Raw genomic sequence first — 24,889 nt, 5'->3', positions numbered from 1 at the left:
CAAACATATGTTTCATAGTGTTAATGGCTGAAAACAACAAATATTATTTCTTTCCATTCTGTAAATTGCTGGCATTATCTGAGCTCTCTTGTACAGCTTTACTTAGCTGAGCTTAGCTGGGGACTAGGTACAGCTGAGGTGACTGCATCTCTTCATGTGTCCTTTTTTTCTGGGCTTCTTCACAGATTGGTGATCTTTGGGTTTCAAGAGAGTAAAGCTTCAATTGCAAGTGCTTTGCAAGCATCTGTTTTCACCCTATTTGTTCATATTCCTTGGGTCAGAGCAAGTCGCCAAGCCTTAAGTCAGTGTGGGAGGACTGTACAAAGGCTACATAGGGAGGCAGGCATGTTTCATTGAGAGCACTTAAAAACTTTTGGTTTTATATTTTAACCAGTACTAGAGACTGACAGTTTCATTTCATAATGGTTGTTTCTGTGTGAAGAGTGAAATGAAGCTGTTGGGTATTATAATTCAGTACATTATGGCCACCCCCCCTTTTTTTAAGAATGTTTCATGTTACTTAACTAGACATTTTGATGGTAGTTTTTGTAGATGTAGAGGATCTTAGATCTGGAAGTTACCTACAAAGTTCCTTTTAGGTAAAGAAACAGGTTCAGAGATGAGAAAGGATTTGTCCAAGATCACACACCTAGTAAGCAGCAGTGCTGGAACCAGAATTTTTGTTCCTGAATTTCAGTTCTGAGGCACTTAGAGTATTCTAAACTACCCAGGTGGCAGGCAGAGTATAATTTAAGTTCTTAGTCAGGCTTAAGGAATTATTTCAAGGGTACATCAGTGAAGGTACCTTTCAATAATGCTAAGAACTTATCAGCCTAATTATATAACCTAGAACTTATTCCAAATGTTGGTAGCATGTGAGTTAAAGTTTCTTCAGTGATGATGTATGAGATTTTTATACCAAAACATTTTACATATGATTGATGTGAGGCAATAGGAAATAAATGCTATAAATTGTAAAAGCCACATTTTAATCTTATTAGATTCAATTTTTGAAAGGAATTTAAAAAATAGTTGCTTTTAACTGATTTTAGGCTTCTAACTCTGAAGTTTAACTATGCATAGCCATAGTATTAAAATATTAAAGGCCTATCTTGATAAAATAATTTTCTTCTTCTAGAATTGGAGGCATATGCTGGAGTTATCAGTGCACTTCGGGCACAGGGGGATCTCACCAAGGAAAAGAAAGATCTTCTTGGAGAACTCTCAAAAGTTCTTAGGTAAATTATCATAAAAATTTGGATGATGTGACTCTAGACATTTCATTTTGAAGGGGTTCATTATTTTTCACTCTAAAATTGAAGAACAGAGGTATTCAAATTTTTAGTGCTTTGAGATCCTATTTCAGTTTGTGTGCTTCGTTACAGAAAATTGTGTGACTTACCCTTTATTTTGTAATCCACTCAGAAAGGGTATAAAGCAGGCTATTTTAATTTTGGACCTCTTGGGAAAGGAAGATACTTTTGACATAGGTGAAGGAAAGAAAAGGTGGCAGCAAATGAATATAAGATCTAGAGTTGGAGGGAAGAAAGGGATGCAAAGAAGATACCTGATATGAAAGTGGGTGGTACTATAATCTTACACAAACTGTCCCTTCTGCTTTACTGGAGTGGTACTTGAATCCAGTAAAAAGTTATGGTGAAAGGTATTCCTTGGTACTTTTGTCTTGATCCATTCTAACATCTGGAGCGGTTTTTAGAAAATGTTTTCTAAACTGAAATTTGCTTTCTGCATTTAAACCCATTTTGTCTTTTTTTTTTAAGTGAAAATATGGAAGAGGCTCGTCCTCTTATTTCACATTAATATAAGGGTATTGTTGAGCCAAATTCTCAGTCTTATTGTTTGTTGTTTATGTATCCTCATGAATTTTACTTTTTAGCCGTTTAAATGTTTTGGTCCATGTTACACCTTTAGCTTTAAGTAGTAAAGAATCCAACTGGGAGAGTGGTATTTATTTTATTATTTATGACTAGAATGGGTTTTTCTTTTTAAAAAAATTGTTTAGTATTAACTTTATATGTATTCACTGCAGGCAAAGGATCAATATAAGCACATTTTTACCACTGGTAACATACAATAATGTAGATGATAGCTGAAGTAATGAGTAATAAAATATTATTGCCCTGGTGTTAAGTTACATAGCATTATATTGCCACTCTCATTTATTTATTATATTCACTAAACATGAATTATGGACACTTAAGCTTTAGGAAAGATCTTAGAAGATTTTGTTCTAAGTCCCAAATCTTCTTTTTATGCAGTCAGTCAATCAGCAATCAGCATCATGATTAGGAGGTCATTGAATATCTGTTTGCATATTTAGATAAACAGAAACTCTGCTAATCTTGTCCATGACCAAAGATTTCTAAGATTTGGAAGTAATGCCTTGATAGATAGCAGGCTGATTTGTCTGCCTGTAATTTCTAGTTTACAGCTATTTTTTTTTCTTCAGTTAACACAGAATCAGTATGAATCCTTTTCTAAGACGTTGAAGCATTTAGAGATATATATTAGGCTCTTGTCTATATCTTTTCACAAAACAATCTTGTTTCCTGCCCGCAACAAAATGTTGGTTTAACCATTAATGAAAGTATAGAAGAGAACTGCCTGCTTGGCAGAGTTCTATAATGGCTATTTTTTTTCATAGCATCTCAACAGAACGCCATCGTGCTGAAGTTCGGAGAGCAGTAAACGATGAACGGTTAACAACAATTGCACATAAGTAAGCCATTAGTCATACCACCCTGATTTTTTATGACATTGTATAACATAGTTTTGAAACAGTCTTCCTATTGTGTAGCAGATTCCTGAGTCCTTTATCTTAATAACAATATCTCTATACTCAGGGATCCTGACCATAATGGTAACTGTTTATTCAATTGGTTATATTTTTTGCATTTTGTTAGTAGATAGCTGAAGGCAAGCTTGAAGTACTCAGGTCAAATCCCATTATAAGGTAATCTCTGTTTAACCAAAGATCAACTCAGGTTAGCAGATGATTCACTTACTTGAAGGCTAAGTTCAATAACAAAATAATATGCCTCCTCAAATTGAAAGTCCCTTAGAGGTTCTTTGTAATGATATTTGATATGTATGTAATTAACTTTGATATCTGGCTCTAATTATTTCACATATTTTGAGATTCAGAAAACAAGACTGTAAAAGGTATGTTCTGCTTTTAAAAAATATGAATATATTTTAATTTACCTTAAAAAACCAACAAAATGATAAAGGATTCATATCAAATTCATATCAAATTTTAGATCATTAGAAGTGACAGATGGGTGGAGGGTGGTGGAGGACTGAGAGCAGGAATCAAACATTAATTGAATATGAATGGAGACAGTGCCTCCTAAAGAATAGAGTGGAACAAAATGATCCTTTCATTGTTAATATAAGATGATAGAAACATTTCATAAAATGTTATACTATACTGTTTTTTATTTTTATGTTTTAACCTGAAATAAAAATAAAGGGAAAAATTCAGTGCATTTCCATATTGTGATAACTTAAACTTGTATTTAAATCAATTGGCAGAATTTGAATTTACCTTAAAGATCCTTTAATTTTATGTTGTGCTTCACTGTTCCTCATTTTACTTAACACATAAAATGGGGTGCTGTCTTTTTAACAGCATAGTTTGAAAGTTGAGCTGTTAATCCTGCAATTTTGAGATTCTTCAGTGGGAGGTATGCACTGTAGAAATTTGGAAATTTTCCATTAGAGACATTTAGAATTTAGTTGTTAGGGTAACATGGTTGAAACATTCAAATATTAATGTGTTCCTTCTTTAATTTGTTTCCAAACTTTTGAATTGGGATGCTCTAAAAATAATAATAACTGACCTTAGATTCCATTTTGAGAACTGGTAATAGGAAACTTTTGTGCTGGATAATAAAGCAGAAAACAACAGTAGCTTGTGTTCAGAGGCACTTAGAGACAAAATTAGTACTTTAGAAGCATTGGAACAGTATTGTGGGGCAACTAGTTGTAAGTTGATGCATCAGTGTCATACTTAAAGGATAACATTTATTTAGTCTCCTTTTCCTTTTTTCCCCTTTAAAGAATGAATTTATCCTTATATTTGGGTGAAAGACCAAGTTACAGGTATGCAAATAGGTTATTATTATTTCAGGCTTTTTCTTGTATTTATTTCCAAATTGAAGCTCTCAATTATTCAGGGGCACATCATTCCATTTATTAATTAACCATGCCCCTTGCTTTTCCTTCTCTTCCCCTCCTCCCCTTCCTAATAATGCCCATCCTTTAGCCATTTTGCTGCTTGGGAGTACCTCTAGTCAGAGGGTGGGAAGGGAGAGGAGGTGAAAATTTTAATTAGTCATTTCACTACTTGTTAGTTGTCCTGGAAAAAATTTGATGGAAGAATTTACTAGTATTTGCTAAAATATTTTTGGATAATATATGGGTTTCTTTAATCTATATGACCTCTCCCTTTCCCTCCTCTCTCCATTAGCATGGATAATTGAGAGTTGGCTTTTATCTGCCTGTGTTTCCTCTTTTTTTCTCTCCTTTCTGATTTCTTTAATATATGAATTTCATTTTTTGAAGAGTTTACTTCAGTGTATAATTTTAAGCTTCTTAGGTCTTTCTATATTCCTGTTTTAATATTTTACATTGTGGTTTTGGTTTGACCAGATGTATTTGGTGAGCCCAAGGGTGAGTGGGGACTGATGACTGCCTTCTTCTGAGAAGTAGCAAAGAGCCTAGTTCCAAAGATTATCTATGGGAGGGCTTCATACTCTGAGTTTGAAAAAACAACTAGAGGAATGCATCTGAACTGCCTGCATTCCCTTTCTCCTCTCTTTTCCCTCCCCCACTGACTACAGCAGTTTAGGCCAGAAAGAATGTGGTTGAAAGGTGATGAGAAGGCCCAGAAGAGATTGAGCACAAAGGAAGGAGAACAAAGGGATCCAAAGTGCAGTGTCTGGGATCAAAGTGAAGCCATGCTTGTGGCTTAAAGCATAGCACGTGTTTATTGTTTAGCACCAGGCCACTTATTAAGTTTGATACTATAATTCAGTTTTGAATTATAACAGAATATTAAAGCTTCAGATTTTTGTTGTTGTTGTTGTTGGGCCATTCTTGCCTGCTTTGTCTCTACAGTAAGAATAAAGTGGCTGTCTGGAATTTCTGCCCTCTTTAATCCTTTCACCATCAGTCACATGTTCCCAGGATACTTGTGTTTCTATGTGAGGATGAGAATTTCTTATTGGTGGTACCCAACACACCAAAGGATTGATGTGAGGGTCAAGGTAGTTTCATTAGTATCATTTTAGATTTCTTAGAATAAGGCCTAGAGCAAGGTTTCCACCTTCCTTTGTCCTACTTAGTATAAATAGAGAGGCATGCTTACATCTACACCAAGATATCCCGTGAAGCCCTTCAGTAAGAGATTCACAGTTTGTAAATTCAATTTAGATGACTTGTGTAAACTAATGCATATTTACACCCTCATTACTAAGCAAATAGGAATTTTGATCTAATTCTAACACAGTATTTAATATTTCACTTACTTAAAAAAGTTTGAGCATGCTTGCATGAGTGGAAATTTGGAAGATTTATAGATCTAAAAAGTTGCAGTTGTGCCTTTCGCACCGTAAGTTTGTCTTTTCAATAGCATATATTCATGTGCTTCAGATTATTAATCTTCCATAATTTCTGCCACCATTTAAACAATGCACCAGGTAAGTGTAGATATCACTTTGTGTGGTAACTCACACCACGCAAGTTTATTAGGGATACTCTAATAAAATGTTAGCAAAATAGAAGTAAGCCAATAAATACTAAGTAGCTTTTAGAATTTTTTCCCTAACCAGTTAGCTATACTCTTTTCTGTCTTATTCATGCCACTTTTGTTTTCCAACTAGTATCAACATGGATCTTATGTAATTTGTGAGGCTTATCAGGGTTTCAGGATCTCCTCTTTTCTTTGTCTTAGATAGGACTGTGTTACATTATGAGGGAATTTATAGATTTTCCACAGTAACACATGTTGACTCGTCAATTTCTAGAAAGTCCTTTCTGAACTAATGTCCTTCTTAAGCTGTGAAGTAATTTATTCTATTCAGTGAAAGTTGGTAGTCATTAGACAACAGTGCACAAATTGATGTAAATCAAGGTCAAAAGTTAGACATAAAAGCCATTTGGAAAATTTTATATTTTCTACTTATGTAAGCAGATAATTTCAGCAGCATGTTGTATGCTTGTTGAAGGAGACATTTATTAGTTGTGGGATCTTAGGCAAGTTATTGCACTGGTCTGTAACTCAGTTTCTTCATCTATAAAATAGAGATAATAAGACTATCAACTTCATTGGTTGTTGAGAGAATTATATGAGTTAATACATGTAAAATGTTTAAAATAATGTCTGATATATATTAAGTCCTTAATTGATTTTAATTATCATTGCTGCCATCATCATTATCATCATCATTGTCATAGTTCCACCGCCCACTAACAAGGGCTTTTGTGTAGTTTATCTAAATCTAAAGAATCAGTGAATATACAGAATCTTAAACTCTAGGTTGGGTTGTATAATCTGTGGTTTCAAAAAAAGTCCAGATATTTCTGATTTTGTGAAGAGATCAATTGTTTCTGGATAAATCATTAGGGTCTTTCATGGAACCAAATTAAGAGAACTGATAATGTCTTTTGATATTGCAATCTCTGGTCAGATTCCTGGAACAAAACTTGCTCAAGAATTTAGGGTAGAAAACTAATAGTGCTGTCTGCCTAGAGACAGTCAAATTGCCTCAAATCTGTCTTAGAGTGAAGGGTGGTATCAACAAATAAATATAAAATAGCAGCAGATTTCTTTTACCATCCTCATATATGGTCTATTTTTAATAGGAGATTAATATAATAATATGATGAACATGGACAGTGACACATACTGTCATACAGCTGTCTTCTTCCTTTACTACTTAGTTCCCCTCGTTTACTGCCTCAGTTTCCCTTGTTTGAAAGCCTTTAGAACCTCTGGCCATTCAGGCAGTTAGATAATTCTGCAAAAGTTCAGTGAATTCTATCCTTAATTATTAAAGAAAATCTGATTTTTTTATGAGCACTTTTTACTTTCTTGGTTTAAGTATAAAATAAAGTTCTAAGAGTTAGTAGAAATAACAGTTTTTATTAGTGAAAACATTTAAATTAATAAAAACAAAATATTTAGAAGGCAAGAAAAATTTCATAATCAATTATGTTTATTATAAGATTGAGATTATAGAATAAAATGTATAAAACCTAAGTGTATGATATCCCTTGTATTCATAAGTTTGATCTTGCTTGCTTAAAATAAAGCCTCTCCTATTCATTAAGAGTACTTTTTGTAATTTAAAAAGTTATGTTTATTTGATTCATTTTTAATAATTGAGAACCCTTGTAGCAGCATTTTCTCTTTTGTTTAGTATGTCTGGACCTAATAGCTCCTCAGAATGGTCCATTGAAGGTCGTCGGTTGGTACCACTGATGCCCCGGCTAGTTCCCCAAACTGCCTTCACTGTAACAGCTAATGCTGTTGCAAATGCAGCCATCCAGCACAATGCATCCCTTCCAGTGCCTGCAGAAACAGGAAGCAAAGAAGGTGAGTAGAAAAATAATTTTCAATAAAAGTTATCTTATTTTTCATCTATTTTTGTCCCAGTATTTAAAGGTTATGAAACATAATGGATAACTGTTCTGAAACTAAAAACTACCAAGTTTTTAGCCTCAGCCCAAATTAAATCTTCCTTTTATTGAAAATGTGAATTATGTTAATATAAAATTGCAAAAGCCTTCTTGGGATGAATTTTTGACATCAGTGTATCTTGTTAGAAATGTGTAGAAGACTTTAATGGAAGGCATTAGAAAATAAATAAGATGGCAAAAGTCATTTAGGTGCTGGAAAAAAAAAAGATACTAAACTAATTTCTTTAGAAAATAGAACTCTCTCTCTCTTTTTTTTTTTTTTTGTCTTCTGGAATCAATGGTATATGCCTCCGATCTGTTCTAGTCAGTGTGCTGAATCCATTACCTGGCAGATGGAAATACTTTCTCATTGTTGTTTAATCTAGTAATTGACACATGCTTTAAAAATTCTTGAATTCTCCTGAGGCCACTAAGAGTAATATTAAATTTGAGACCATATTTAAATTGACTGTAGTAGTTTAGGCTGGTTTTGTAAGATAACAACCCTGAAAACAATGCATTTTGTCAGACTATGAAGAATTGCTTTTTCTTGCCTACCCATGGGCTATGGAGCAGAATGAGACACTTCATGCATGCCAGGTTCTCAAGGAAGCTGTATTTGCAGGGAAGTAGTTATTAGTGTGCAAAACTTAGCCTCCACTTGGTTCCAGCTTTCTCTGTTGTTGGAGAGGCATCTTTCTTCTCTTCCCACTTTTGCCTTTTCCACCTACCAACTATGGTAGAGTGGAAAGAATATATGATTTCCAGTAGTCAAATCTATATTTGAATCTGAGTTTGCCATTTCCTAGTTTTGTGACTGTCAGCAAGTCTTAGCATCTGTGAGCCTTGGATCCTCTCTAAAATGAGGATTTGGTGGTGTGAAAATTAGTGATAATGTATGGAGAGGATTTGGCATATAGTGCATGGTATCCAGTAAATGGTGCCTATGAGCTATTATTCTTGCTGTTGTTGAGCTGTATCCCTTCGCTGAATGACAAAGAGGTTGAAATTTAACGTTTTATTTTAGTGAGTTACTGTTGTACCACTTGGGTGGCAAATGACTAGTGAGTTGGCTTATATAAAAGAACCTTATCTTGGTTCTTCTAGAAATTGCTATGGTTAGGGAAGAAATATCCATCACCCCATCTTTGATGCCATTAGTATTAAAAGGGAATACAAATATGGGTCGTTGTCCAACTCTTGCCATGAATGAAAAATGATTTTCATTTTTTTCTTAGTATAGCTTTGAGTTTGATTTCTTTGTAGCTGTGTTTTCCATTGGCAAAGTCACCTGCAGTTAAACTGTTAAATATTTGGGGAAAACTCCTTTAAGTGATGATTTTCAGGATAATATCTTTTAATCCATGGACCTAAATACTGGCCTCTAATCTCTGATCACATGAAAATAATAAAATTGGCCTGCAATAAAAATAATTTTTCTGTGTGCCTGGGCAATTTTGGTAAAAGTTAACAGCAAACTTTTTTATCGTTCCTTCAGTAGTGGTTTGTTATTCCTACACAAGTACCACGTCAACCCCAACCTCTACCCCTGTTCCAAGTGGCAGCATAGCAACGGTTAAGTCTCCAAGACCTGCCAGTCCTGCCTCCAATGTAGTTGTCTTGCCAAGTGGAAGTACTGTTTATGTCAAAAGTAAGTGATACTCTCAGTGTTATCAGGGCCATCTTGGCTAAATACTGCAGCATAGGCTCCAATTAGATCTGCTTCCTGGAATAAATCATCAGGCCACTATTAGCAGTGGTTAGTTTTCAAAGATTCTAAAGAATTCCTTTCTTACATGTGACCAGGAATATACTGCTTTCAAATCAGTTCTGGGGTTTGAAAAATAACTTCTTTTTTGTTCTCTCTGGGGAATCTGCTTTGAACGTGCTATCCTTCAAGTTTTCACTTGTTTTGATTGTCGTGGAATAGAAGTGTGAATAGAAATGGAAAGAATGAGCTTATGTGATTTATTCAATGTCTATTCCTATAATTGTAATCTTTGTAGTGTTTTATATTTCATATAAAATATTATCTAAATGTTAAATTCAGTGAAGCATTCTATAGAGTCTTTTATATTTCTACTTGGTTGTAACTTTTAAAAAAGTTTTTATTTTTGTGATTTTTAACTCCTTGATTCTACCCTATGCAGCATTCTGATGTGCTATTCGCTTTTTGTTTTTTTCTGTTTTTTTGGTGTCAAAGATATGGGACTTTAGTGATACTGTAAAAAGTTATTTTACTTAAAAATAATTTTGGTTTTTGTTTCGCTTTTGATGACAACTGGAAATCATTAGCATTTGCTTTTCATTTTACTCAATGTAGTTATAAGGTGAATTTGTAACATTTAGAAGTGAGTTTGCTATTTTAGATAGAGCTAATTCTAGATCATTGTCAGCCCTGTTTAGTGTCTGAACATTAAAGGCATAAAGAGTTACATTTTATTACCAACCCATGAGATATAATGTATAATTTTTTGTAAGTCTTCCCTACACCTCCTGTGTAGGTTGCTATGTATATTTCTAATTTGATTTTTAAGAAGTCTACAAATACAGTTGAGGTTTTTAGTGCATAAAGAATAAACTGAGAGTCTTGGACTATTAATAAGTTTATAATTGATTTCTGTGGATTTAGCCAAGGTGGTCTTTTAAAATAACTCTACAAACCCAATTTTTGATCATTTGTTTTTAAACACTGGAAGTGAATTCCAACATGAAGAAACCATTTCACAAAGCATGCAATTTTAAATAAGAAATATATTGCTTTATACTCAGAAATCAGACTAAATGACATTAGTTTAGGATATAATCAATTGTTGATTTACCTAACTTTGTATGTGTAAGGCACTATATTGGGGAAACCAACCAGTAAGATTTAGTTATTTCCTTCTGGGAGCTTTTTAATAATGGGAGATATGCCCATAAGTAGTCACATTGCCATATGATAAGTGGTACAGAAGATAATTTATAAAGTGCTTTGTAAGTTCTGAGGAGATGTGGATTAACTTTGCTTAGAGGAGTATAAGGGAAAGCTTCACTAAGGAAATAGTTTGCAGGATGATGAAGAGGTCTTTAATGGTCTTTAATTGTTCTTCCCCAAAGAACAATCCTACATAGAGACCCAGAAATTGAGTATCTCTGGGGAATGATGAGTAGTTCAGTATGCCAGGATTATAGAGGTGTCCAGGATCAGATGCACAAGGCATTATGTTTTTGGAAAGATATGGGCCTTTAATGATATGGTAATGATTTTGTGCCACATCTTACAGGGAGCTAAAACTACTAAAGAATTTTTAGGCAGTGAATTTGTCATGATTAGATGTGAAATTTAGTAACCGATAAAAGGATGGAAGGTAGAATAGAGGTGGAAAGACTTGAAATACCAACATCTTTTAGGAGGTGATTGCTAAAATACAGGCAGGAGGTAAGAAGGCTTGACATGGAGAAGTGGCTAGAAAAAAAGAGGGAGAAATTTCAGGGCTCCTTGGTTGTTTGAACAAAAGGCAAAAGGAAAGGTCAAGGATGACTTGATCACTAACAGGTTTTAAAGATAAGTATAAAATACAGTATTAGTTTGATGTAAATATAACAATATTATCATTGCCTTTCAGGTGTTAGCTGTTCAGATGAAGATGAAAAACCCAGAAAACGAAGGCGAACAAACTCCTCTAGCTCCTCTCCCGTTGTCCTAAAGGAAGTTCCAAAGGCTGTTGTTCCAGTCTCAAAGACCATCACTGTGCCTGTGAGTGGCAGTCCCAAGATGAGCAACATCATGCAGAGTATTGCCAACTCCTTACCACCCCACATGTCTCCTGTGAAAATAACCTTCACCAAACCCTCAACACAAACGACAAACACAACAACACAGAAGGTATGTAGTGGAGGGAGTCTCTGTCTACCAGTTTTTCTTTCCATCGCTTTGGGAAAGTATGATTTTGATTTAACAGACTTGCACTGAGTGCTTACTGTGTGCTTGGCATTATGCTGGGAATGTTCACATGTCTTACTTGTTTAATTCTGCATGTAAAACTTGAGATAGGTATTATTATTTCACTTTTTGTATATGAGACTTAGATGTGGAATGATTTGCCTAAGGTGACATAGCTAGCAGGTATACTTCTAGACTTGTGCTCTATTTGATAATTGTAATGTCTTTTGGAAAAACTTTGAAATAAAAAAGTTTTTTGAACTTAACAGTAAGCTTACCTTTAGGAACTCATTTTTTTCCTCTGTCAGATAATGAAGCTGTCAGAATAGGTGTTTCTTAGAAAAATGGAGGAATATAATTAAGTGAATAATTGTTATTTTCTTTTTTATTCTTTGAATGCTATCATGAATGTGTTCCTAAGCTCTTCCCTAGGTATGTTTAAGACATCAGTATTCTGTCAATTTCATGTTATTAGAACCCCCAGTCTTCCCACACTAATGTGGACTCATGGCTTTCTAGGCTTGTTGTGCAACTGTATTTCTGGAATCTCCCTTTACCATCATTCTGATCGTCCCCTCTTTTAGTTTATGCATTCATTTTTTTAGAGCATATTTTCTAGTAGTTTTCTGGTGTATGGGTAGATGACAAGTAAATTTCTTGAGACTTTGCATGGTAGAGTGCAGAATTTTTTTTTCCTACCCTTTCACTTTCCTAATGGTTTAGTTAGGTAAAGTGTTGTAGGCTGGAAATCATTTTTCTTGTAGACTTTTAAGATATTGTTCCATTGGCTTCTGGCCTCCACTGTTGCTTTTGGGAAACCCAGAGCCATTCTAATTTCAAATCCTGTTGTCTTTGAAAACTCTCAATAACTTTCAGAGTTCTGAAATTTCAAGGTAATGTTCTTTGATTTGGATCTTCATTTTATCCATTAGCTTGTATCCTCAGTGAGCCTTTTCATTTTAAACATTTATGTTCTTCAGGACTCAGAAATTTCTTGAGTTACTCCCCCCCCCATTTCTTCTTTTTGCATCATCTATTATTTAGGATGTTGAACTACCTGAATTGATCCTGAAGTTTTCTTATTTCTTGTCATTCCCATTTTCCATTTGCTTCCCCCACTCCCCATTTTTGCATAGTTGTTAAAAATTTGAATTCTGAAAGCAGACTATGGATTCGAATCCCAGCTCTTGCCACTTACTAGATATATAACTGTGGGAAAACTAAACTGTATAATAAAAATTCTTATGTATAAAATAGAGAAAACAATATATTTTTAGGATTTGGGGATATAAATAAATGAGATAATTTATGTAAAGCTACTTGAATACAGCCTAGTGCATAGTAAATGTTCTGTAAGTATTATTAGTGTATTCTGATCTTTTAACCTTCTTCACTATTTGTATGGAATTTTTCATTTTTGCTTATCATACTTTAATTTCTAGTAATTCTTTCTTCTTCTCTGAAAGTTCCTTTTTTAATTGAAATAGCATGTTGCTAAAGATTCTGTGAAAGCTTAGAATCATTGTATTATTTTATTTGATGATATTCATGATAATTTTTTTCACGTTCTTTATCTTACTTGTAAGTTCCTTTTATCTATTTGTTTTGATCTTTTTCATTTCAGAATTTCCTTAAGTGTCTGGCTATCTATTTATATATGAAAGTGGGAACTAAAGAAGACAGAAATCTGTCTATATGAGTGGGGCATGTTGACTGATAACTTTTTAAATATTTTTTTAGTTGTAGGTGGACACAATACCCTTATTTTATTTATTTATTTTTATGTGGTGCTGAGGATTGAACCCAGTGCCACATACATGTGAGGTAAGCACTCTGCCGCTGAGCCACAATCCCAGCCCCAACTGGTAACTTTTTTGTGAATTTTCCTAGCGGCTGTTTTGTTAAGAAACACTATCTTTTTTATCTCCAGCACTTGTCACTGTTTTTTAGGGCTTTTTCTTGGATTGGTCAGATTCCTCAGAGAAGAATCTTCCAGTCTCCTGCCTTGAGCAGTATAACTCTAACTGCCAGTATTTGAGATTAACTAGAAGAAGAGGTCTGGATAAACTCATTATATTGACTCGACTTAATCTATTTTCAGTATAACACCAGCCCACCTCAGCTATATCTAGTATTATCAGATTCCTTCAGATTTAGTCCTTCTCTAAAGATAGTGAAGTCATAGTCTTCCTTGAGATTTTTAACTAATTTTCCTCTCTTTAGTCCCACTTTTACTCTCACTTCAGAAGTGTCTGGTGTTCTTAATTCCTGAGTCTTTCTGGGATATTCAGGGTTTTTTTGTTTGTTTGTTTGTTTTTTCTTGCTCTTTTGTTTGCTGCCATAGGTTCCCACTTTCTTGGGTATGCTTGATCCCTTACTTGTCTGTTTTCCAGTTTCCAAAACTTTGTAGCTGTGTCTCCCTCTTTCTTTTTTCTTTTGAGATAAATCTCACCATGTTGCCCAGGCTGTCCTTGAACTCTTGGGCAGAAATGATCCCCCTGCCTCAACCTCCCACTTAGCTGGGATTACTGGAGTGTGCCTCTACATCTGGCTGTTTTTTTGTTTTAACTCTACAAGGTTTATGTGCTTTTTCCCCATTAATAAACAAACAAATAAATAAATACAAACCCTACTGTTTTAGAGGGATTATGGGGAAGGAGTAGACATAAATTCTGTTCAGTGCATGGTATTTCCACTTTCGAATCTTTAATTTCATGATAACTTTATTAGAATCTCTTTGAGTTTTCTGAAACAATATCATTACATAATATATAAATTATTCTTAATGACTGGAAGTGATAAATGGAGCTGGTTTTATTTTCAGTCTGAGGATAAGAGGTTATAGTATAGTGTTAAAATCAAGCAAGAAATTTTGTTTCAGGAGTCTTGGGTTGGAAATCCAGTTTTCCAGCGTGAATTCAGATAAATCAGTCTTTCTAAATCTTTTTCTTTATCTTTGAGATGAGAGTAATGCCCATCTTAAGAGGTTTTTGTGAGGATTAAATGAGATTGGGTAAAGTGAAATATAAGGTATGTACTAAAAGAAGGTTAGCTTCTTTTCTGTCTCTGTCTAGGTGTTTTATAGAAAGTAGTGTTTTGTTTATCTACACTGTTTGCAAGGAGTTGTTCCAAAGTAAGTAAGTTTATCAGTTTTCCAAAGCTTACGCCTTGATGTGTTAAAACTGACTATTTTGATGAATTCTTAAATGTCATACTGAGCATAATTTTTATATTTTATTTGATGACGCTTAAGATAATCCTTCTGAATGTTACTTGTTATATAGTATTGTAGTTCTTGTTTTCTGAACTGGTCCTAGATTAGGTGGCATCAGCCTGCTATATTTTGAATTGCTAAGGCTATTTACTGTAATGTTTTTACTGCCTTCATTACTGGATCTTATTATATCAGTAGTAATTCTCTCTTCCTGTCTTCTATTTTTAAAAATGTTGTATCTGAGAAATAGCATAGTAACCCATAGCTAAAAGAGCACCTATCTCTGATTCATATCCTTCTGCTCCCTTACTGTGTTTTATTTTTATTCATTATACTTATGAATAAAATGACACACTATAGTTTAAACTTGCTTATTTTCTATTTCTTCTATATAATATATGCTACTGAGGATGGAGACTTTGTCCTATTCATCACTGTATTCTCTAGTGTTTAGAATAGTGCTTGGTATGTACTAGTTGCTAATTAATATTTGTTGAATGAGTGAATTAATTAAAACGAATAAATAGATCTGGTTCCAATACTAGCTCTGCTACTTCCCTAGAGTCTCAGCTTCTTTGTAAAATAAAGATAATAATAGTACTTCTTGAGTTATTAGGAGAATTAAAAGGGATGATTCTTGGAAAATACTTAACATTGTACTTTATGTCACCTAACATTATTAACTTTACAGTCTTTCTTTCTTGGTAGACTCATGTAAAAATGCTTATAATAGCTGGGGTTCATGTATAAGTGATGTCTGTAAACTAAGTTTCTTTTGATTCATTGATTTTAGTATGTCTTTATTTTATTCTTTCGAATTTTCAGTTGAGAGTGGGTAGTTAAGTTTATCAGGCTTGTGGTACTTTTAAGACAGCACATTTATCTCCAAAGTCACTTACGAGCCATACCATGAAATTTTAGATTCAAAATCTTAGATTTGTTTACTGTATTTAAAGCTAAACATTAAAGGGAGATAAAAAAAAAAAAGACTCATTTATTCTACAAGTAATTATTGAGCATCTACTAAGTTCCAGAGGTAAAACTCTTCTACTTCATGTGTACTCAGTGCCATCTGTTTTATTATTTCTTGGTCAAGTGGAGTATGGGTTGGACTACTAAATATTCTGTGGCTGTTTTATTCTTTTATTGTCCTTTTGCTGGGTAATTGGATTTCCTTGGAATCTATCCAAGGCTGTTGTCATTATTGCATTTGCCTTGAATTTCTCACAAATCTTGTATTAGTCAACTTAGGCATTATTTTAGGTAAAGTGACTTTTAAATTAAGTATAATTATTTATCAATTTGTGGACTTTATTCAAATTCAGATAAGTTGTTCGTTTTCAGAGTAGACAAATCTCCACCTTTAATTAATGTGGTGCCTTAATTTTAAATATAACATTGGTACAGCACTGATATAAACAAAGCAGCAGAATATAGCTTTATGCTTTCATGTGCTTGATTGATATTTTTCATTTTGTCCTTAGGGTGCAAGTCCCAGCACTCTTAAGGAGTTTTTGTGAGTGCTAGAAGGTCAGTAATTTGAATTATGGCCTGAATAAACACTGTTTGGTTCACTTGGTTTCAAAACCCCTTTACTTCCCTATTGTAACAAGTAACTTTAAAGTGCAAGCAGATTTCCCCATGGTGGATCTCTAATTTGGGTAGCCCCTTTACAGATCAGAAATCATCTTGCACAGTGAAATCTCAAAATATGCTTTATCATTTGTATCTATAACCTAAAATGTGCTCTTAAAGACTCCAGATTTATTTTGCTGAAATTTTTGTTGTCTTAATGTTATAAGTCTACATGCATTCTCTTGTTCTGAAATTGCAATATATAACAAAGTGATCTCTTCCTTTTCCCTTGCCCATGACAGAAATTGCTAATTAACTGAGGCATACTTTCCTGCCACACTGTGGTTAAATGCTCTTCTACACCACAGTCACTATAAACATTGTGTCTCCAGGAAGATACTACTAATGGTTTAGAATTGACAAAAGTGAAACCTAATGGCTGTTGCTACTCTAATAAGTTTGGTTGTAGTAGTAGCTATGAGTTTTTTGGATTTTAAGGGGTAGTAGAATTTGGAGTGAAGATAAAGAAAATGTTTTTAATGAAACAAAAATGAAGCACATTTAAATATATTTCCAGATTGATTTGATACATAATGCCTTTACTGATAACCCTTTAACATTTATTATGTAGGAATAATCTACTAATAAGTACTGTTTGTTAACTGCCAAATATTGACCACCTGCTATGTGCCTAGTAAATGCTTTGCATGATTATTTTTTCTAACCCTTGTAATGATTTTTGCAAGGTGGGCATTATTATCCCCATTTTATAGATGAAAACTGGAGACCAGAGATTTTATCATCTAGGGGCCTAACATTTCTAAGTGGCTGAGGCAGGATCTAAGCACAGGTTCATTTGACTCTTATGTTTATAGTCCTGTTATCCTATGGGTCGTCTTCTCAGTTTGTATGATGGTTTCTTGGTGGTTGTTTTGTTTTGTTTTGTTTTTTTAAATACTATGTAGTTATTTGCTGATTAAGTCTATATGTAAATATGCTGGTCAACTCTATAAAGGTGCTTAGTATTCAAGACCTATCTTTCTTGACTCCTCAAATAATTACTTGTAATGGACAAGTACTTATATCTTGCAATTCTTTATAAAGCTGAAAATAAATAACATTGTTATAGTTGAAGCTTCTTTGAGATGCAGATACTGAGTACAGACTTATTTAGTACATTTTGGTTGATTTAACTTCAGGTTTTCTTTACGACCAGTGTAAAAATGAAAAATAATTTCTCCCTTAAATTCTTGGGATTTTTCAAAACTTTTTTTTTTCTGTGCTGGATAGGTAAAGATAATGTCAGTGAAAGAAGAGGAAGATACTCTGTTCTGTTTTGGAAGAAGATACTCTGTTCTCTTTTGGGTATTGCTAAAGGAGCATTTTTCTCACCTCAGAGTAAAACTGTGATACTACAGATTTATGAATAGTTTGAGGGTTTTCAATTATACAATGGGGATAATAATAGTATCTGTATCATAGGATTGTTGGCTTATTTTAAAAAGCCAATATATGTTAGCTCTAGGAGGTATTCTCTTTTCTATTTTTTTCCTCATCTTGCCATTTCCATTCATCACCAGTTTTATTTTCTCTACTTCTCAGAATAATCTGAATTTGATAATTTCTTTTTATTTGTACTACTAAAAACTTGTCTAGTCTACTCCAGTAGCTTCTCACTGCTTCTCTTCTTACCTCTCACTACATAGCATCTAGAATAATCTTAAATATGAAACCCATTTTGTTGTTTCTTTATGTAAAATGCTCCCATAATTTCTCATTATTCTTAGTATAAAATCTAAATTCTTTAGGTTTCAAATTTGATCTGGCCTCTGCTTACTCTAATCTCTCCTTGCCCTATATGCTTTTACTACACTTCCTTTTTTTTCTGTTTATAAATACATTGCTAATTCTGACCTTAGGTTTTTCATTCAATACTGTTCTCTTAGTTTGAAATGCATTTTCTCAAAGCAATCTACAATTTTCTAGCCGTATAGGCTGTAAACCTTGATGTCTTTTTCCTGCCTTTCTTTTTTTCCTTTTTCCATACCAACCTATGAACAAATTCTGTTGGTTTTTCCTTTAAAACATATTCAGAATCTGTTCACTTTTTATGACTTCCACTGCAAACACTTTGGTCACCATCATTTCTGCTTCATTTATTACAAAAGTTCTTAATTTGTCTCTGTTTCTACCTTCACTGCCCTCCTGTACTTTCTACCTATCAGATACAGTGACACTTAAAAAAGAACAACAAAATCTTATTTGTTAGAACAGTTTTAGATTTATAGAAAAGTTAAGAAGGAACAGAGAGTTCTCATACACCTTATACTATTTCCCCTATTAATATTTTTCATTATATGAAACATTGTTGTAATGAATAATATTAATGCTTTTAGTATTAACTGAAGTCCATAGTTTATTTAGATTTATTTGGTTTTTACTTATTGTCCTTTTCTGTTCCAGGATTCCTTGCAGGATTACTACTTTGTATTTAATTGTCATGTCTCCTTAAACTCCTTTTGACTGGAGTTTTTCAGACTTTCCTTGTTTTAGATGACTTTAATAATTTTGAAGAGTACCATTCAGATATTTTGTAGGATGCCTCACTATTAAGATTTGTGTGATGTTTTTCTCATTATTAGATTAGGGTTATAGGCTTCGGGGAGAAAAACCACAGAAAGAAAGTACAACTTTCATCTCATCCTGTTGAAGGTATAAAGAGTCATCATGGTCTTACATGACCTAATCCATCATTACCTCTTTGTAGTTGTCTCCTACTGCTCTCTGCCGTATAAATTTCAATTATATTCTTTAGGTTGTACCAAGCTCATTTCTGCCCTAAGGACTTTGTGTTTGCTACTCCCTGTACCATCAGACACTCCTCTAGATAGAAATACGGTTCATACACCTACCTCCTGCTTTCTGCTCAAATGTCATCTTAAAGAGAGGTTTTCATTGAATACTTTGTAAAATACCATGCAGTACTCCTATCATGCTTTATTTCTTTACCTCGCTTTATTGTCCCTTCAGTTATAACTTCATGACATTATTTATTTTATATTTTCTCTCGCTATACTAGAATGTAAATTCCATGAAAGTGTGAACTTTGTTTTGTTCTTTTTCTATCCCCTGCATCTAGAACCATGCCTGGCACATAGTAGATGCTCAATATATATTTATAAATGAATGTCCAAATTACTTTTTAGAAAGATTGTGCCGATTTATACTCCCTAAGTAGTAGGTTGAAATGTTCACTCCATCTTACTGTATATTACCTTTAAAATATTTAGCAAAAATTGTTACTTTTAAATAATTTTGATGATTGCTAGTAGAGTTTTCATATATTTTTAGTTGTATATTCCTCTCTGTTGAATTTTTTTGTAGTTTATAATCTATTTCTAAGTGGTATATGAGTCTAAATGCATTAATAGTATAGTAGATATATGTGGAAATAACTCATTTTTCCTTCTTTAGGTAATTATAGTGACCACATCACCAAGTTCAACCTTCGTGCCCAACATTCTCTCCAAATCCCATAATTACGCAGCAGTCACTAAGCTTGTACCAACATCAGTCATTGCTTCCACAACTCAGAAGCCACCAGTTGTTATAACTGCTTCACAGTCCTCTCTGGTCAGTAGTAGCAGCAGTGGCAGCAGCAGTTCTACGCCATCACCTATTCCTAATACAGTTGCAGTAACAGCTGTGGTATCCTCCACACCATCTGTAGTCATGTCAACAGTAGCACAAGGTGAGTGATTTACCATTTAATTCTGTCTCTGTTGGTGTATGGAAATTTGAAGAAAACTGGGTATGTGTGAAGATCTGTACTCTTAGATAAGTGATTACTTACTCTTCCACTTCCCTCAGTTTGAGAATGTCAAATTGGTAGGTTACTCAGTTGTCTTGTATCTGACTCCTACATTCTGTCTTGTTCTTCTTTTTTTTTTTTTTTTTTTTTGGTTAATCTTTTTTTTTTCTTTTAATTGGTTTTTTATTTATCGCTCCATTTTTAAACAAAGAAGTAAACATGTATATATTGTATTTTGCCATTTTCTTTTTTTTTTTTCTTTTTATACGGGGGATTGAACCACGGACGCTTTACCACTAAGCTACATTCCCAGTCCTTTTTTAATTTTTTATTTAAAGACAGGGTCTTTAAATAAAAGACCCTGAGTTGCTTAGAGGCTTAACTGCCCAGCAGGTTTGGAATTTTTTTGGTAGAGTTTGCTGTGTGTCATATTTTATCTGACTACACCATGTTATCTTGGAATATTTCTCTAGGATTTGGCCAGTATTAATTCCTTATTGTTTTTATTTACAAAAAAAGCAAAACAAAACTAAAAAAAAAAAAAAATAGTGAGGGAAAATGCCTAGGATGAAAATGATTGATACTGTTTAATATTCTTTAACATCCTAAAAGACAAAACATAGGTTATATTCTTACATTTATATATCATCTTTTCATTTACTTGGCTTTACTTTTTAGTGTTTGTTTAGGGGGTGGCTACATTTTTTCTCTGGGGCTCATGTTACAACTCAAATATTTCATATTCCTTTTTATTATTCCAATGAACTATCTGAAAGTGTATAACTTTATAAACAAAAGAGGTTTATTTGGCTCATGGTTTTGAAGATCTAAGGTTAAGGACCCTCATCTGGTGATGGCCTTCTTTCTGGCAGAGTTCCAGGATAGTGTAGCACATTACATGGCAAGAGACAGGGAGCCCAAATGTGTCTCTCTTCAGGTCTTTTTTCATGTTTTTTTTTCTCATTTTTTTGGTCCTAGGGATTGATCCCAGGGTGCTTTACCACATCCCAGCCCTTTTTATTTTTTATTTTGAGAGAGGGTCTCTAAATTGCTTAAAGATTTGTTGCTAAGTCACTGAAGCTGGTCTCAAACTTGAGAGCTTTGTGCCTCAGCCTCCTGAATTGCTGGGATTGCAGGTGTGTACCACTTGCCTAGCTTCTTTCCCTCCTTTTTAGAGCCACCTCCTAAATGTTCTGCCTCTAAATACCATAGTTGGATTATTTTTCCCTTTTAATATATTATTTTTTGTATTAAATTTCATAATGTGAGCCCTGTGGGGAGACACTCAAACCATATCTAAACTATAGCACACATTTATTCTGAATTACCAAAATGTAGCCTGAACTATAGTTCTTCCAAACATGGACTAATATGTTATTTTAGTGGTGTTCACTGATATTCTTTTGGACATTCAAATGTTTGATAAATTGATTGTTATAGAGCTCCTTGATTGCTAATACCCAATTTTACTTGCCAAGTGAGTGTTTGCAGTGGTTACAGTGATAAGTGATTGAATACATGACTTCACATAAATCTGTATTGGTTGAATGACTGATTTTTAACAAAAAGAAAATTTATTATTTCACAAAATCAGAAGTCCAGAGGAGGAAGGCTTCACTTAAGTTAGGCAGTAGCATATTGACCATCAAGGACTTTTTGCTTTTCGGCTTTTCTTGGTTTATCAGCTTTTTTTCCAGGTAATGCTATCATGAGCAGGATGAGTATATTCCAAGTATTACATTCAGGTTTGAAAACATCCCCAAAAACTGAAGATACAATTTCCTTATTTAGATATATCTTGGGAAAGAGAAAACCTTTCCCAAAAGTCTCTGAGGACACGATTCCCTTCATGTTATGTTGGCAAAAGTAATTGGGCTACCATGACTAGCTTAAATCAGTTAGGAATTGTCCTCTAGGGCTGGCCTTAGGGCCATTCTCCCCAAAAGTACATGCCAATATCCTGGAATATAGATCCTTACAAGAAGAAAAAAGGGTTCTGTTTAAAAGGAGGGAGGGCAAAGGAGAAAGGAAACCATATTGACAACCAAGAGTGTGTGCTTCATTAGATTATTTAATAGATGGTCTTAGAACGATTGATTTTTCATTTGAATCTGTACATGTCTGAGATTGATAAATCTAAATATAAAACTGATTGATATGGGCTGGGAATGTGGTTCAAGTGGTAGCGCGTTCACCTGGCATGCGTGGGGCACTGGGTTCGATCCTCAGCACCACATAAAAATAAAAAAAAATAAAGATGTTGTGTCCACCGAAAACTAAAAAATAAATATTAAAAAACTCTCTCTCTCTCTCTCTCTCTCTCTCTCTAAAAAAAAACAAAACTGATTGATAAAACTGATAAACCTAAAAGTGATTGATAAAAATTATTTAAATCCTACTTGTTTTTTTTTTATTTGTTTTTTTTGGGTTACCGGAGTTGAACTCTGGGGTGCCATTGAGTCATCCCCAGCTCTTTTTTATATTTTATTTAAAGACAGGTCTCCCTAAGTTGCTTAGGGTCATGCTAAGTTGCTGAGGCTTTTGAACAAGATCCTCCTGCCTCAGCCTCTTGAGCTGCTGGGAGTGCACCAGCATGTTCGGCTAAATCCTGCTTGTATTGACTTTTCTTTTTTTTTTTGGGGGGGGGGTCTACTTGTGTCAGTTACTGAGAGAGGAATATAGAATTTCTAGCTATATTTATAGCTTTGTACATCTCTCCCTTTTATTTTGTCGGGTTTTGTTTCATGTATTTTGAACTCTCTTATTAGGTATACAAATTTAGGATTGTTGTATCTTGATGAATTGACCCTTTCGGTCAATTCATGAATCATAAAGATGAAATGCCCATCTTTAACTCTGGTAACTCTTGATGTTAATTAACATTAGTGTTTCAATATCCACCTTTTCTGACATTAATATAGCTACTCCAACTTTCTTATTATTATTCCTTTTCATTTTAACTCGTGTCTTTGTTTAAAAATATATTTCCTATGAACATTGTATATTTAGGTCTTGCTTTTCTATCCAGTCTTACCATTTCTAACTTTTAATTGGAATGTTTTTTATCCATTTAACATTTAATTTAAATATCAATATGATTTAGCTTAAGTTCATTATCTTGACAGTTGTTTTTATCTTATCTGTTGTTTGTTCCCTTTCCAGTCCTTTTTAGAGTTTATTGTGTTTTCTTTTTTTTAAAAAAGGATTTCAATTTTATTTCCTCCATTGGCTTAATAGTTATACTTAAAAAAAAAATAGGTATCCTAAAGTAAGGTGTTCCAGCATATGTTCTCAATATTATTATACTCCATATTATTGACATTTTGGTCCAGATAATTCTTTGTTGTGGGGACTGACTTTTTCATTGTAGGATGTTTAGCATTATCCTTGGCCTTAACTATTAGATGCTGGTAGTGTACCCACTCACAACAGTAAAAAGTGTCTTCATGATTGCCAAATATCTTAATTGCCCTCAATTGAGAACCCAACTTTAGAGCTTACAATATGCATTTTAAATTTATGACAATCTATCTTCAAACAATAAGACACTTTGAGTTTTATGTTAGAATGTATTTCCTCTGTCCCATCTTTGTGTTATGGTTTTTGTATATGTACAAACCTCTATTATATGAATTTTGCCTTGTTAATAGGCTTAAACAGGCACTTGTTTGTTTTTTAAAGGAATTATAAAAGAAGGTGAAAAAAAATCTGGGGGTAATTATCAAGCTCATCCTGTACTTTTGCTAATCCAGCCTTGGGATCAGCTATTTCTCCAAGGAGCTATAGTTTGTTTAGTGGAAAGTGATAAGCAGAAGCTAAGATATGAGTGCTAAATATGCTTACTGATGGAGAATATGTGCGTTTAAAAACTTGTGCGCGTGTGTCTACATGCACATGTTCACTCACATTAATACACACACATATTTATGTTTACATGTATTTCCCATATGTTGAAAACTGTTCATACTGATACATCCAATTTCAATCAAACACTGCATGTTAAATTCTACTTTTCTCTTTCCCTACTTTAATGGTGGAAAACCTAGCCTCCACTATCATATATTAACTTGTTTTATCAGTTCTCTAATATGTAACCTATTTCTCATCCTTGAGGCTATGGCCCCCTTCCCTAAGCAGTTGCTCTCTTCCCTCCATTAGATCTGATAACCTACATACTTCTGCCTCACATCAGTTGAGTTCTAACGCCATTCCCCAGCCACCCCTTTGCTTGGGAGCCTAAGGGCAAAGGAAGAGGACCTTTTACTTGTTAAAGCACACGTAACCCCTTTCTTTGAAAGGATAGATTTGTGTGATCACATATGATTATTTTCTCCTGTATGCTTTGTTTTTGCAGTGCTAGGACTTAAACCCGGCTCCTCATTTATGCTAGGCTTCTCTAAACTTGAACCCTCCCCAAGGTAGGGACTATTTACAAAATAATTTCCCCAAGATGTAGCATATAGTTTGTGTTCAGTGAGTTATTACTGAATGAATAGATGCTCAGAGTCTAAGTACATCATTCAGGTCACAGGCTGTTATGTGTTTATGTGTTGAAGGCATGAATTAAATAGAATTCTTTGATTCTTAAGTCACCCTGAATGCTTTTACATCTGATACTTTTCCTATGCAAAAGTGTATGGAGGGCTGGGGTTGTAGCTCA

At 33.9% G+C, this 24,889-nt stretch overlaps 1 protein-coding gene across 7 annotated transcripts in view; it reads left to right on the top strand.

The window, feature by feature from the left end:
• Emsy (EMSY transcriptional repressor, BRCA2 interacting) overlaps positions 1–24,889 on the top strand; it is an 82,283-nt gene that overhangs the window by 6,658 nt on the left and 50,736 nt on the right. For 3 of the 7 annotated variants that reach the window (XM_076846608.2, XM_076846610.2, XM_076846604.2), the window contains exons 3-9: positions 1,139–1,238; positions 2,666–2,740; positions 4,084–4,125; positions 7,446–7,621; positions 9,203–9,355; positions 11,313–11,572; positions 19,893–20,169. In XM_076846608.2, coding sequence (XP_076702723.1) covers positions 1,139–1,238; positions 2,666–2,740; positions 4,084–4,125; positions 7,446–7,621; positions 9,203–9,355; positions 11,313–11,572; positions 19,893–20,169 — 1,083 coding nt within the window. The remainder of the gene's footprint in view (positions 1–1,138; positions 1,239–2,665; positions 2,741–4,083; positions 4,126–7,445; positions 7,622–9,202; positions 9,356–11,312; positions 11,573–19,892; positions 20,170–24,889) is intronic. The other 4 variants (XM_076846606.2, XM_076846605.2, XM_076846607.2 and 1 more) reach the window with 4 other exon arrangements.

The sequence above is a fragment of the Callospermophilus lateralis genome, chromosome 2 (assembly GCF_048772815.1).
Source record: "Callospermophilus lateralis isolate mCalLat2 chromosome 2, mCalLat2.hap1, whole genome shotgun sequence".
NCBI lineage: Eukaryota > Metazoa > Chordata > Mammalia > Rodentia > Sciuridae > Callospermophilus > Callospermophilus lateralis.
This window is presented reverse-complemented; position numbering and strand designations above follow the sequence as displayed.